Source organism: Thunnus albacares, chromosome 6 (assembly GCF_914725855.1).
Source record: "Thunnus albacares chromosome 6, fThuAlb1.1, whole genome shotgun sequence".
Classification (NCBI taxonomy): Eukaryota; Metazoa; Chordata; class Actinopteri; order Scombriformes; family Scombridae; genus Thunnus; species Thunnus albacares.
The window spans coordinates 32,592,947-32,605,704 of record NC_058111.1 but is presented as its reverse complement, the minus strand read 5'-3'; the positions used below and the strand labels follow the sequence as shown (position 1 = coordinate 32,605,704).

The window sequence follows — 12,758 nt, the reverse complement described above, 5'->3', positions numbered from 1 at the left end:
ACAGATTTTAACGTCGCCACAACACAACACAACACATCATAATTAATCAAACTGATCAATAATCTTGCTCACGGGACAAATATATAATGGTACAAATATTCAAGAGGTACTGCACAGTTAAACATGTTTTTTGAGCTCTAAATGAAATGATGTACTGTGATGAAACACATCAATGCTGGTGTTAATATTGACATCGACACCAAATTTATAAAAATCAGCGTTTCATGGGTTGAAAATGGCTCAACACGCCATCTACTGTTTTAAATCAGCCCAGAGCCTTGCAAGGCCAATGTTGACAACTGTTTGGGACTTCATGAAATTTATATAAAAAAAGAATGTTAACATGCTAATGGCTACCTACAACATACTTAAATATGCTGGGATGGAGGGGGCTAGCAGAATTTGGGTGTGAAGTTACTCTTTAAAAACACTATAAGAAACATCGTAATATGCTGATGTATCGAATCTAATTCTTTAAGAATTTTTGCAAATGAACTACTACTTATGAACCCAAATATTACAAGTGGGAATTTACCAATTAAACCAATTTAACACTTTTTTGTTTTTTCTTACATACCACATTGCACAACCTTTCTGTAAAATGTCCTAAAAATGTTAAATTCCTGCAAATTACTCCAAAAATTTCCAGGAAATTACAATACAGTTAAGAGACCTGTAAAATAAAGTGTTACCCACTTGTTTGTTTTATGTGCTGTTTACAGATTGTTAGTTTTCCTGGTGAATGTGGACAAGTGTATTATGTGTGGGTTGTTTTATGACCGAACCAACCAAACCAAACCACTGGGTCCTGGGGAAAAAATAAGCTGTGGGCCACCATTGACCTATTCATAGATATACAGTATATGGTATATTGATTAGAGAGGCTTTGAACTCAGTAGAAGAACTATTCTAAACATTGAATCATATGATGTATTAAAAGCCATAGAACATCTTCCTCTCTAGAGCATCAAAAGTCTAAAAACAAAGAGAGCAAGCACAGTAATGAACAACCTCTTATTTAATAATACATTACATTCAAGGCAAATGATACATCCTTACCAATACATATTTAGCAATGCAATCATTGGCTCTCTAAATAAATAGAAATCTTGAAGTCAGTGCACAACATTGAGAAAGAACACTTAACAGTCAACGTGTAACATAGTCTGCACACATTCTGCATTTCTGCACAGTATACACCTCCAACTAGTGCTGCTAAAACCAACATAAAAAATAGATTTCAAAATAAGTTATATATATATATATATATGTTCTGACTGTCTTCATAGAAATATTGGGCTTTCGGTTCATATTTACAGCAATATAGACTTTGATGGGTTTCTCAAACGACAGAAATTGCACAGTAGTTAAAGAATCCAATATCACGATTTTCAAAAATATTTTACACACATAGTAAACAGTCAGTCTTCAAGATGCAGTATGAAATTGCACATTGTCGTCATGCCACAGAGGGGGCTGTTTCAAGGCTTTGGTACACAATGTCCTGATTGGAAGAAAAAGCTCTGCTACAGGCCTCAGTTTCCCCCCCGACCCTCCTCGGTCAACGTGTTGGCAGGGTGGGAGGGGGGAGAGGCCGTAGTGAGGTTCCGCGTACATCCACACCACCGCCCGTTTCTGGGGTCAAACTAGCGAATCAAAGAGCCCGATGACTACAGTACACTTGAGGATTGGGGAAGACTCTTGGCACTTGAATCACAGGTGCAGGTCCGTGCTGGATGACCAATCATATGCAGCCGTATTGGACATTTTTGGGAGACAAGGAGGGTGGAGATAAAGGGTCACACTAATCAGGGGTATTGGAAACAGTATCAAAAATTTCCCCAGTTCCCCTCAGATACAAACATGAATGTACTCTGTGCTGTTACTGTGGAGCCGAAAGGAAACCTAATACTGATTCACTGAACACTGGCTTTAGTTTGGCATTAAATGCAGCTTTACCTCAGGTGGTTTTTAAAAACCTGGGATCACAAATCTGTTATTTCAACCGACCCAGTCAGACAGATGTTTTATTTTCAGAGGCTGGACTTGAGGCAGGAGAATCAGGTTCCACACGGACAATTGCAGCCACTTTTCCTGTTGAACGGTCTTCAACGAGCCTTCACAACAGTGTGCATGTTTAACTCCAATTCCAAAGTGAAAACATGGATTCATTTAAAGCATAGAGCAGGTGATGTAGTATATTTTTCTAATTGTCAAAAAATCCCATGAAAAGACCAAAACCAACAATGAATTCATCCTGTTAACAATTATTATCTGTGAATATCTTATACCTCTGTGCCAAAGAGCTCCACTGTTGTCCAAAAACTATAAAACACATTAGTGAGCCACACTGTTGCACTGGGTGACATGTTCCTTCATTATTCAACGCACACAATCCTATACAAACCATCCCGCTGCCAGAAATACTCTCTAGAGCACCAAATGTGGATTCATCTGCAGAAAACAGGCGCCGACAAATGCACCATTTCCTCCTGTTTGAGTAATGTTTACTAAAAACTACAGTGACCAGCTGTGTTAGGAAATTACTGAACCTTTGTTAAAAACTAAACAATATTTATCAGAGCTTTTTCACTGAAAACAGCTGCCTGCTGCTGCTGGAAATGACACTGATGAGAGCTGTGAGACTGAATTAAACCAGTAAAGCTGTGGGCCGGAAAACTAAAACAATGAGCTGATAAACTGTAGAGCTGAGGGGAACTGCAGAGTTGGTGATAATTCTCTCCAACTCCTCTCACATTACACACAGTCATTTAATTCACTCTTTATATATAAAATAGATTCAGTGGTGCAGCTTTAAAGATTTAAGCCCTCCGTAGGAACCAGTCAGGATGTATTGAGAGATGGACTTGCATATTGTTGCATTTGGTCTTTTCATGGAATTTGTTGATAATAAGAAAACTTTAGAATAACCCCAGCCTTATCCTTTATTGAAAACTCCACCTTCAGACACAAGTAAATATCATCAACCTGTTGCTTTCTTTCCATTCTAGAAGTTATTTTATGATCAAGTGTTGGATTTTTCATTTTCTTATACCCACTTTGTCTCAGCCTGTTCTTCTAACCAGCTTTGAATCTAACACTTCATTAACTGGACAGTTTCATCTTTTCAAATGTGTCCCTTTTTCAAAAGTTTAAGAGGACATGAAGCAGTGACTGACACTGTGTTTATCTGCTTCATGTCCTCTAAAACCTGTGATGATATTGTAGAAGCTAACTGGATCAAGCCCATAGCCAGGATTTTAATTACTCCTCAGTGCAATTTACCCAGCTAAGAAATTCAAGAAGTTTTTTTTTTTAAAGCTGTGTTCACACTGCCACACATTAAATCCATTCACTTTAATTTAATTTACTTTTGGCAAAAATAGCCCAGTTTTAATATATTTATCCTAAAAATACCAGAATAAGTAATACTTCAAATACTTAAAAAGCTAACATGTGTAATATGCGTGTAATCATAGAATGTAAACTCTTCCTCAGGTCATTAAACGCCCCAAACTCACTGTAATATTACAGAGGACATGACCTCAGTGTCCACAATGGTAGTTCTGTGTTTTGTGTGTGTGCTTTTGTCTCTAGTGTTGTGCTCTGCTGCTGCTTTTCTCCCGCTGTCTCGGAACGAGGATTAAACATGCCAAACCGCTGACTAACATGCACTGAAAAGTTGGCTGCAATTCATCCGGACTTTCTCAACAGTTTGGCCTCCTGTGGTGCCTCCAGCCTCCACCCACACAGCTGAAGGCCTTCACAGACACCATGAAGGAAACCCTTGCAAAAAGTGCAACAAAGTACCTTGGGCTGTTACTGATAAAGGCAACCTTTGTGTGATAATGAAGACTTGGACAAAAAGAAAAGAATGTGGACTGAGGGGTAAAAACATACATGCTTGTTGTAGAAAACACTCGTGAAAAGGTAGTTGGCACAGTCCATTTGGTCACTAATGAAAACTTCTTCGTGGCTAAGTCTTCTGCTCCTCTCACTATGTTGTGTGTAAATCTCCACTCTAGTGGCCTCCACTGGAATGCTTCAGCCTTCCTACAGTACTCCTCCACTGACAGGCATCCAACATGTTTGGTTTCAGAGGGCAAGAAAAGGGGCGAGACTCTACAAAACTGGTGTACTGATAGAGCCAATGTTGTTTTGGAGTGTATGTGTGTGTGTGTGTGTGTGTGTGTGTGTGTGTATGTGTGTTTTCATGCACGCACACAAGCTCTGGAGGACTGGGGAGACTTAAGAATGCGTTCACAGTGTGGTCAAACTCACAAGCATGCAGACAAATCCACATGTCTGAACGGACACCATGGGCATTCCATGTGAAGGGAAATGTAAACAGATCGAGGCTGAGCTCCAGAGCCAGGCCGCCCTTGCAGCACTTCTGCCCCACTCCCAGAGTCCTCGTCTGGGCAGGGAGGAGACCTGGACCCCCCTGGACCTGCTCTGGTTGGATGGAGGCCTAGAAACACCCTGTGAGGGATGAGAGGAGGAGCTGAGTGTCCTGTAGGGTGGGACACTCTCTCCCTCTGCATCCTTCCATTCCTCCTCCTCCTCCTCTTTTATGGTCACTTGTTGTCCATCAGAGACTGGACTTTGTGCACCAGTTCACGTGCTATCTTCAGGATGTGCTGGACATCGTGACGCTCGGCCATCTCTGTGGATCAGACACACTGTTAGAGAGGCAGCAGGTTCCTCACAGCTACAGAGACATACATACACACTACAGTTTACACATAATCTGCATCAACAGGTTAACAGGTACACACAGACAATGACTTTAGCAGATAAATGCAATCAAACAAGGAGCAGAAAACAAGTATAAAAACCTGAAAAGTAGTGGTGCAACAGATCATAGTTGATCCGTGATCCGTACAGATCGTCCCCCACAGTTCGGCACACATGTGAATCGCGGATTAATCGCAAAATTTAATGTCTCATTTAAGACAATATAAACAAACTGTTGTAAGTACAAGTCATGGACAGACAGCACGTTGGTAACAGGGATTTTGAAGAGCAACAACCAAACCAGTATCTAACGGGTCGGAAGTGAAATCTACAGGTATGTTAACATGCTGTTTAATGTGCTGCAGCCGAGCAGCTAATTAGCTATCTAGCTGCTATGAATGTTTGTTTGGTGGCTCGTTCAACAAACTAAGAAGGACAAGATGTGTGTTAATGTTTGTAAGTTATCATCAAGTTTTGATGATGTGCCACACGCACAACGTGATTTAGCCAAGTAGGACATGTTCCTGGATCAACATCCAACATTGCAATCAACCAATCACAGCCCTTTGACATCATCAATGTGCTGCTCCTGTGTTTCTTTTAAAATTCCTTTGTACTTCTTCACAGGTATGCTAAGTTTTCCAAATTGAAGTTAGTACAGACTGCATGTCTTTAAGTCATTAATATTTAATCATTATAGTCTCGTATCTACCTAGAGCTGTAGCTATATGAGCTACTGCAAGGTTAGTGAGTTAGCTTGCTAACTAGGTAGGCTATGCTATTCAGCTTGCCAATAAGATAGAACAGCATTTGGTAACATTAAAGGGTAAAGATGATATAAAAGCCCTAATTTTGCTTTGGTCAAATCTAATTTTGGTGGTGGCTAGTTGAACCATACTTATTCATAAGAGAAACTAATTTCTGCTCTTTTCTTATAGTTCATACTGACAATAACAAAAATATATTTAAATAATAAAAAATACACCAGACTTATCCTACCCTATAGACCTGTGATGAACATATTTTACCTCCTTTTTTTTATAGCCCATTCAAAACATTTTTTTGCAGGATTGCAGTGTTAGTGTTGATCCAGACACAAAAGCATGGAAGTCAATTAAATAAATTTCAATTTGAGGCATTATGATGTGAGATGTAAGACAAGGCTTTCCAAAAATGGAGAGAATGTGTTGATCTTAGGTGGTCACACAAAATTCACCTATGCTATAGGCCTACATTTAATCATTTAGACTATATATTATCTTATATATTAGTATATATAATCATATTAACTATGATTAAATATTAATGATGCAAAGACATACAGGTAAGGATTTTGTTCAGATTTACTGAGGATTTTGTTCAATTTATAATTGAATTTGGAAAACTTAGCATGCCTCTGAAGAAGTACAAAGGAATTTTAGAAGAAGCACAGTAGCAGCACACTGATGATGTCAGAGGGCTGTGATTGGTTGATCGCAGTGTTGGTCTAGAAACACAACGTTGGATGTTGATTCAGGAACATGTCCTACTTGGCTACACAGGCTGTTGTGTCATTCACTACCATGTTTAAAAGAGGAAGGTGTCATGCCTCATATTGCAATTTAATTTAACAATTGAGCATTCAATATTTGATATATTTTAAGATTTTATTTAACCATTGGACATCTTGAATGTTGTTTTCATTTAAGACCATGGGCAAAAGTTCCATGCTGTAAGTGTTTTACAGAATATATGGAAAACAAAGTGATCCGTTGCACCCCTACTGAAAAGGGAGCAGAGGCACAAAGGTGACAGTATGCTTCAAACAAAGTGCTTGTCAGGTCATTATAAAATTAGTTTTATTACAAATAAACATATGCATAAAGAAAAGCTAGTCAAAAACTGTCTGCTTCTCTCACATAAATCAGCAACACTTGAACCTCCTTCAGTATGTCTATTACTTATCTCAAGAAATATCAATATGATGGTTATCTTGATTATCAGATATTTAATACATTGGATTAGACAAGAACACATATTCCAATGTTGTTCCTTAAGTAACTGATAGAAGACTTTACCCAAGTGTCCCTCCTCTGCTCCTCTCTTGAAACTACAATTTAGTAGATCTGTTATTACATCATCACACACACTGCACTACATCACTGATCACAACAAACTGTTGACCACTGATGGCAGTCAGGACAGGATAGTGAGAAATTCAAAGAAATCCACAAAAAATGGATTGTGTGTATATGTGTGTGTGTCTCACCGTTGAAGAACTTGATGATGTCAGTAAAGTCCATGTTGTTGTCCATGATGATCTCGCGGTACACAGTGACCAAGGCCAAGGCCAGGAAGAGGACGAAGTGCTGCGAGGAAATCCTGGGAGCCACCCAGATCACCTCCCACACCGCAAACACATCCTCATACAGGAGCTCTACACACACACACACACACACACACACACACACACACACACACACACACACACACACACACACACAGCATTTTATAGAAACCCTGCATTCTGTATAATGACTGTTTTATGCAAATGGACAGTAGAGACCTGACTGCACTTTTAACCATTTAAGACATTACTGCTTAGATATTTCAGATAGGATGCAGCTAAGAGGATCATGAGCTACATCAGAGAGACATGTCAAAAGTCTTAAAGAGGTCAGATATGGAACATCATGAGCACTCGGTACAGCATGTACTGTTCACTGTTCTTCTTTAAAGGCATTAAGACATCATGTTACTATGGTTTTACATCTTCTGACTCAAGGCTGTGGAATGGTTCACCTTACATGGAGGTATAGTATGTTTACTGAGACAGTTTGGGTCACATCATGTCCATTTTTATCTTAATTTGGAATACATAAACACTGCCTATTTTGTTTGTTAGACCACATGCCAAAGCTGGAGGTACTGCTACCAGGAAGTGTATCTGCTGTAGTGGACATCCTGTATGCACATCTATTTGGTGATGAAGTTATTTAAAACTTTGTTTAAGTGATTTTTTTTAACTCAGTAAATTGTTGTGAAGATCTTATTTTTGATGACTTCCATTTCTTGAACTTCTCACCTTGTTGCAGTGACATACAGGTGTACTCCAGTACACTGTGACATCACTGTTGGGTGTCGTTACAGGTGCAACAAGGCACACTTCTGACTACACCCATCAGTGATGCTGGCTGTGATCAGAGGTGAAACTTTCAGAGAGGACAGTGAGACTCTGCCTTTCGGCCTGCTGTTAAGTTACTCTTTCATGCAGCTTTAAAGCAGATGAGTCAGTGAGAGTAAAGGATGTGTTTTTCACCTCTCTTGAAGTCCAACAGGAACCAGCGGTAACAGAAGTAGAAGTGAGTGTAATCTCCGTTTTGCTGCATCAGTTCAAACAGCTCAGAGTCTAGGATCTGAAATCAGTGACAGAGAGAGTCAACACTATCAGTACAACTGACATACACACACACACACACACACACACACACACACACACACACAAAATCAGAGTTATCCATCACCTGGATCAGTGACCTCATGTTGGCAAAGTGTGTGTCCATGGCTCCACCATTAGGGAAGTTCTGACTCATCCTCTTCATTAGTTGAGTGAAACAGCTGTACGCCAGGCTCTCTGAAACACACACACACACACACACACACACACACACACACACACACACACACACACACACACACAAAAAGGGAGAACATAGGGTCATGGAGCCAGGACAGTGCTGTGAACAAAGTAAAGCTGTTGCTTGTCTCTTTCACCTCTAACAAAGACTTTGACTCTGTCCAATTATGTTTTCAGAAATGTCATTTTCAGTAGTTTTCATTTTCAACTTCACTTGTGCGGAAGTGTAATGCATTCATGTGAGAAAAACATTTGCCCTGTTTTTCTGAATTAACAAGATAATTATGTTGGAAATTCTGAGAAAGGTTTTCATGAAAAAAATAAAAAAAATCTGCTCTGTTTTTCTGAATTAACGAGATACCTCAAAATCCCAAGAGAAGCTCTCATTCCTACTTGAGAGCTCGAAGCAATCATGTCCCGTCTGTTAAGTTTAATCCAGTTTTATTTTGGGTTTGGTTTGAAACATTGGGGGATTTTCGTGTCTTTAAGTAATATAGATGGTTTTGTTATTAGTTTGTCGACTTTGCACAGGCACCTCAGGACAGGCAATAATGTTTCATCAAAGCCCAAAAATAGATGAAACAAACACAGCAGACAGCCTACAGACAAGTTTCCACAAACAAGCAGAGCAGGATGACTTGACTTTAATACTGTCATAGAGAACATCTGGACCAGCAATCGTTAGGATTCATCTGATAACCCACTAGCAAAATAAAACTTACAACAGGTCAAACATGAGAAAAAAGTACAATTATGTTCATAAAAGAGCACAGAAAGAACATGAACGAAAACGTGTATATGTATATTTCAGGACCATCGCCTCGCTCAGAGGCCGCCGTTACCATAATTACACTACTTTAGGTGCAACGAAATTCAGACAGCGGCATTACCGGCGTCAGCATTTAGAGGTATCTCGTTAAGTCAGAAAAACGGAGCAGATTTTTTTTTCCATGAAAACTTTTCTCTGAATTTCCAAGATAATTATCTAATTAATTCAGAAAAACAGGGCAATTTTTTTTCTCAAGTGAATGCAATACGGTTCCATACACTACACCGCTTTTCACCTATAATATTAGTAATGACAGTCACAGAGAAATACAGCATGTGATAATTCCTCATTCTTACCATCATCCAGGATGACCATGAGGGGAGCGAGCAGGTCACACATGCCCTGAACGTAGCCCATCTCTAAATGTTCCCACACATAGCTGCAGGCAAGAAGAAGACACACAATGATAAACAAGAGACTGACCAGACTGCAATCAAGCAACACTCAACCAAACAGATCAAAAGTACATGTTGCACTCTATGTATATGTGTGTCTCCCTATGGTGGAATGTAACTGAGAACATTTCGGAGGGACGTGTAATTTTTACCGCACAACATTTTTCTCAAAGCTTCAGTTACTTTACAGATTAATATTTTACACATGAAACATGATAAACTTTTAATACTTCCTACTAAGTAGCTAAACTTAGCTCTACCTAGACCAACTACAACAGTAAAATGCTTCATGCACATTAATGCATCTGTTTCTGCATAGTGCGTACTTCTGGTACTTAAGTAAAGGATCTCAATTCTTCTCTACCTGCACATGATGTTGCGTAGCTTCTCCAGGTTGGCTGTGGTGAAGTAATAATAGTTGCGGTCACAGCGCTGCACGTCTTTGTCTATCCTGTGGAGGTTGAGGGCGACTGTGTCCAACAGCTCGATCTGCAAAAAGGAAATATTTGTTTTGACACTAGTGAGGTCTTTCTCTCTCTTGCATCACCAGGACAGAATGTCAGCTTTGACCCCAGATAGCAGATAATCCCTTATGATTTTAATGGCCCCTTGATCTGTTTTCCTCTGCCACCTGTTGGGCAAACTTTACAGTTGAAGTTCCAGTGTAATATCATTAGCATGTCATTGATTCTGTCAGATACTTTCATAGTGTGGAGTATGATGAACATTACTGCTAGCAGGGATCATGTTTTCCTCTCTTGTGGCAGACTTATGCACATATGTACCGTATATGAGGAGAGTGAAGGTGAAACCCCCTCAGCAGCTGCTCCATTGGTCACCAGCTTGTCCAGCTGACTGCACAGTCTGTCCTCAGTCAGAGAGTCCTGACGCCCCCCCAGCACACCCGGAGTCCTGCCCTCCTCCCCGATCCCCCCTTCCTCCTCTGTGCTCTGACCGTCATCTATGCTTGACAGGATCTGGGAATGAGCAGAGGTCACTGAGTAGTTTCTGGAGGAGGGCAGCCCAGAGTCGGGGGAGTCAAACTCCACCAGAGGGCGCTCCTCTTGGGGGAGGGCTGCAGAGGGGACCATGGTGGTCATGGTGGGAGTACTGTCCTCTCCACTGGGGGTCTCCTGGCTCCCAGCGTCTGGCTCATCCACTGACATGAACACCTGAAGAAGAATGCACAGTGAGGGCAGTGATGCAGGTGTGTGATCATAAATCATATAGTTTATTATTTCACCAGTGTGAAGACAAATCATTTTTATTTGTATGGCCCAATATCACAAATCACAATTTTGCCTCAAGGGGCTTTAAAATCTGTACAGCATACAGCAACCTCTGTCCTTAGACCCTCAATTCAAATAAGGAAAAGCTTTCCCCCTAAAAAACATTTCACAGGGAATAAAATGGAAGAAACCTCTGGAAGAGCAACAGAGGAGGGATCCTTTTTCTAGGACAGACAGACAAGAAACAGATGTGTGTACAGAATAGACCAAAAAAGCAAATTACAGAATGGAAAAACAGGATGACAAAATCATAGATAAACTGATGACATATACAGGACCAGTCAAATGTTTGGACATACCTTCTCATTCACTTGTATGAAAAAGTCCAAACTTTTGATTGGTACTGTATGAAGAACACTGAAATCATGAGCTTTGACTTCTGTCTTCTTATTCCTCCATGTTACCCTCTGCTATAACTTATTCTTCATTCATTTGTGAGTGTCTGCACATAAACCTGTTTGAAGTTGTCCAGATTATTTTTTTGTTGAATCTGGTTAAAGTTAAAGTTGAAAGAGCAGTATCACCCATATGCTGATGTTGCTAAGAGAGTTACTGGGTCCTTAATGAACTGTGCGTTAATGAAAAGCTAACAGCATTAGCAAAGACAGTGTGACTTTTAGGAATGTTAGATTGGTGGATTTGTTATTTTGTTTGTTGGACTTTTATTGAAAGAGTGACAATCTTTTGATGAGAATGTAGCATTAGCATGATACACCCTACAAATTATATGTGAGATGTTTAAGAATCAATGCAGCGAAGGCAGACATATTGTGACAAGATGTCCTTAGTCCCTAGCAAGGGTCAAGCTCCAAAAACACTGAATCCTACAATTCCCATAATGCAACTAGTAGGATGTTTTCATTAGACCCTCCGTGCCAGATAAATGCCTTGGTTGTTCAAACTCCACACCTCCTGTTTGTAACGCAGGCTTTGTGGTAATTTTACATCTCCAAGCCCAATCTAAGATAACCTTGGTGACATCACTATGACAGGGTTATTTTCTCAGACTTGACAAAACTCCAGAGCTACAGGAGACATTTTACAACAGTTTTCACAGGTCAGTAGTTCTCCTCATCACAAGTAAAGTGGTTTTGATGTACAAGTTGTACTGATGTAATGCTGGTTATTGGTTTTGTTCCCATTGCTGAAATGTACGGCGCAGTGTGGAATTAGGAAAGATATCAAACAAAGAAATGTGCATTGCTTTTGGAACGATGAAATGTGCAAATGTTTATAAAAAGGAAACAATTACATCCAATTAACATCCATCTTGATGTTGATTAGAGCACTGTCAGTTTTATTGATTTTGAGTGTATCAGTCAAAATCAGGACACTATGACAAATATTCTATATTGCTCAGTCTAATGGGGAGTTAGATGGATGTTGGATGGATGTTATATTATGCTAAGCTTCCTCACCTCGTTGCTGAGTGTGGAGTCTCTGTGAACCAGTCGCAGGACGTGACTGTCGATGCTGCTGCCAGATGAGAGCTTGGCAAAGATGGCCGACTGCATCTCCTTCTCCCTCTGCTTGACGATCACCTCGCAGGCCTTCCACTCCCGCATCACCTGCTGGTAGCGCTCGCTGATCTTTGCATCAATCTTCACAGGAAAATCAAAAAGATATCACAGTGGTTAAGAGTGTGCGTGTGTGTGTGTGTGTGTGTGTGTGTGTGTGTGTGTGTGTATGTGTGTGTGTGTGGTACCTGGCTCATATCCTTTTTGCCCATGCCGAACTTGTAGTGTCCCAACAGGAAGGGCCAAACCTCCTTCCTGATCTCGTGCTGCACTCCGCCATAATAAACCAGCCTCAGCAGCTCCAGCTCCTTATAGTTCTACACACACACACACACACAGAGAAAGGATAATATGAACATAAACCAAAAGGAGAAG

At 40.2% G+C, this 12,758-nt stretch overlaps 1 protein-coding gene across 6 annotated transcripts in view; it reads right to left on the bottom strand.

Annotated features, from left to right (window-relative positions):
* Positions 1-1,000: 1,000 nt before the first annotated feature.
* sgsm2 (small G protein signaling modulator 2) overlaps positions 1,001-12,758 on the bottom strand; it is a 96,128-nt gene continuing 84,370 nt past the window's right edge. For 5 of the 6 annotated variants that reach the window (XM_044354097.1, XM_044354093.1, XM_044354095.1 and 2 more), the window contains 9 exons: positions 12,572-12,700; positions 12,285-12,467; positions 10,363-10,749; positions 9,942-10,066; positions 9,479-9,561; positions 8,241-8,350; positions 8,036-8,132; positions 6,986-7,153; positions 2,593-4,666 (listed from right to left, as the gene is read on the bottom strand). In XM_044354097.1, the coding sequence (XP_044210032.1) occupies positions 4,578-4,666; positions 6,986-7,153; positions 8,036-8,132; positions 8,241-8,350; positions 9,479-9,561; positions 9,942-10,066; positions 10,363-10,749; positions 12,285-12,467; positions 12,572-12,700 (1,371 nt within the window). In that variant the 3' untranslated portion in view covers positions 2,593-4,577. Of the gene's footprint in view, positions 1,733-2,592; positions 4,667-6,985; positions 7,154-8,035; positions 8,133-8,240; positions 8,351-9,478; positions 9,562-9,941; positions 10,067-10,362; positions 10,750-12,284; positions 12,468-12,571; positions 12,701-12,758 lie in introns of those variants that run through there. The other variant, XR_006403791.1, reaches the window with a different exon arrangement.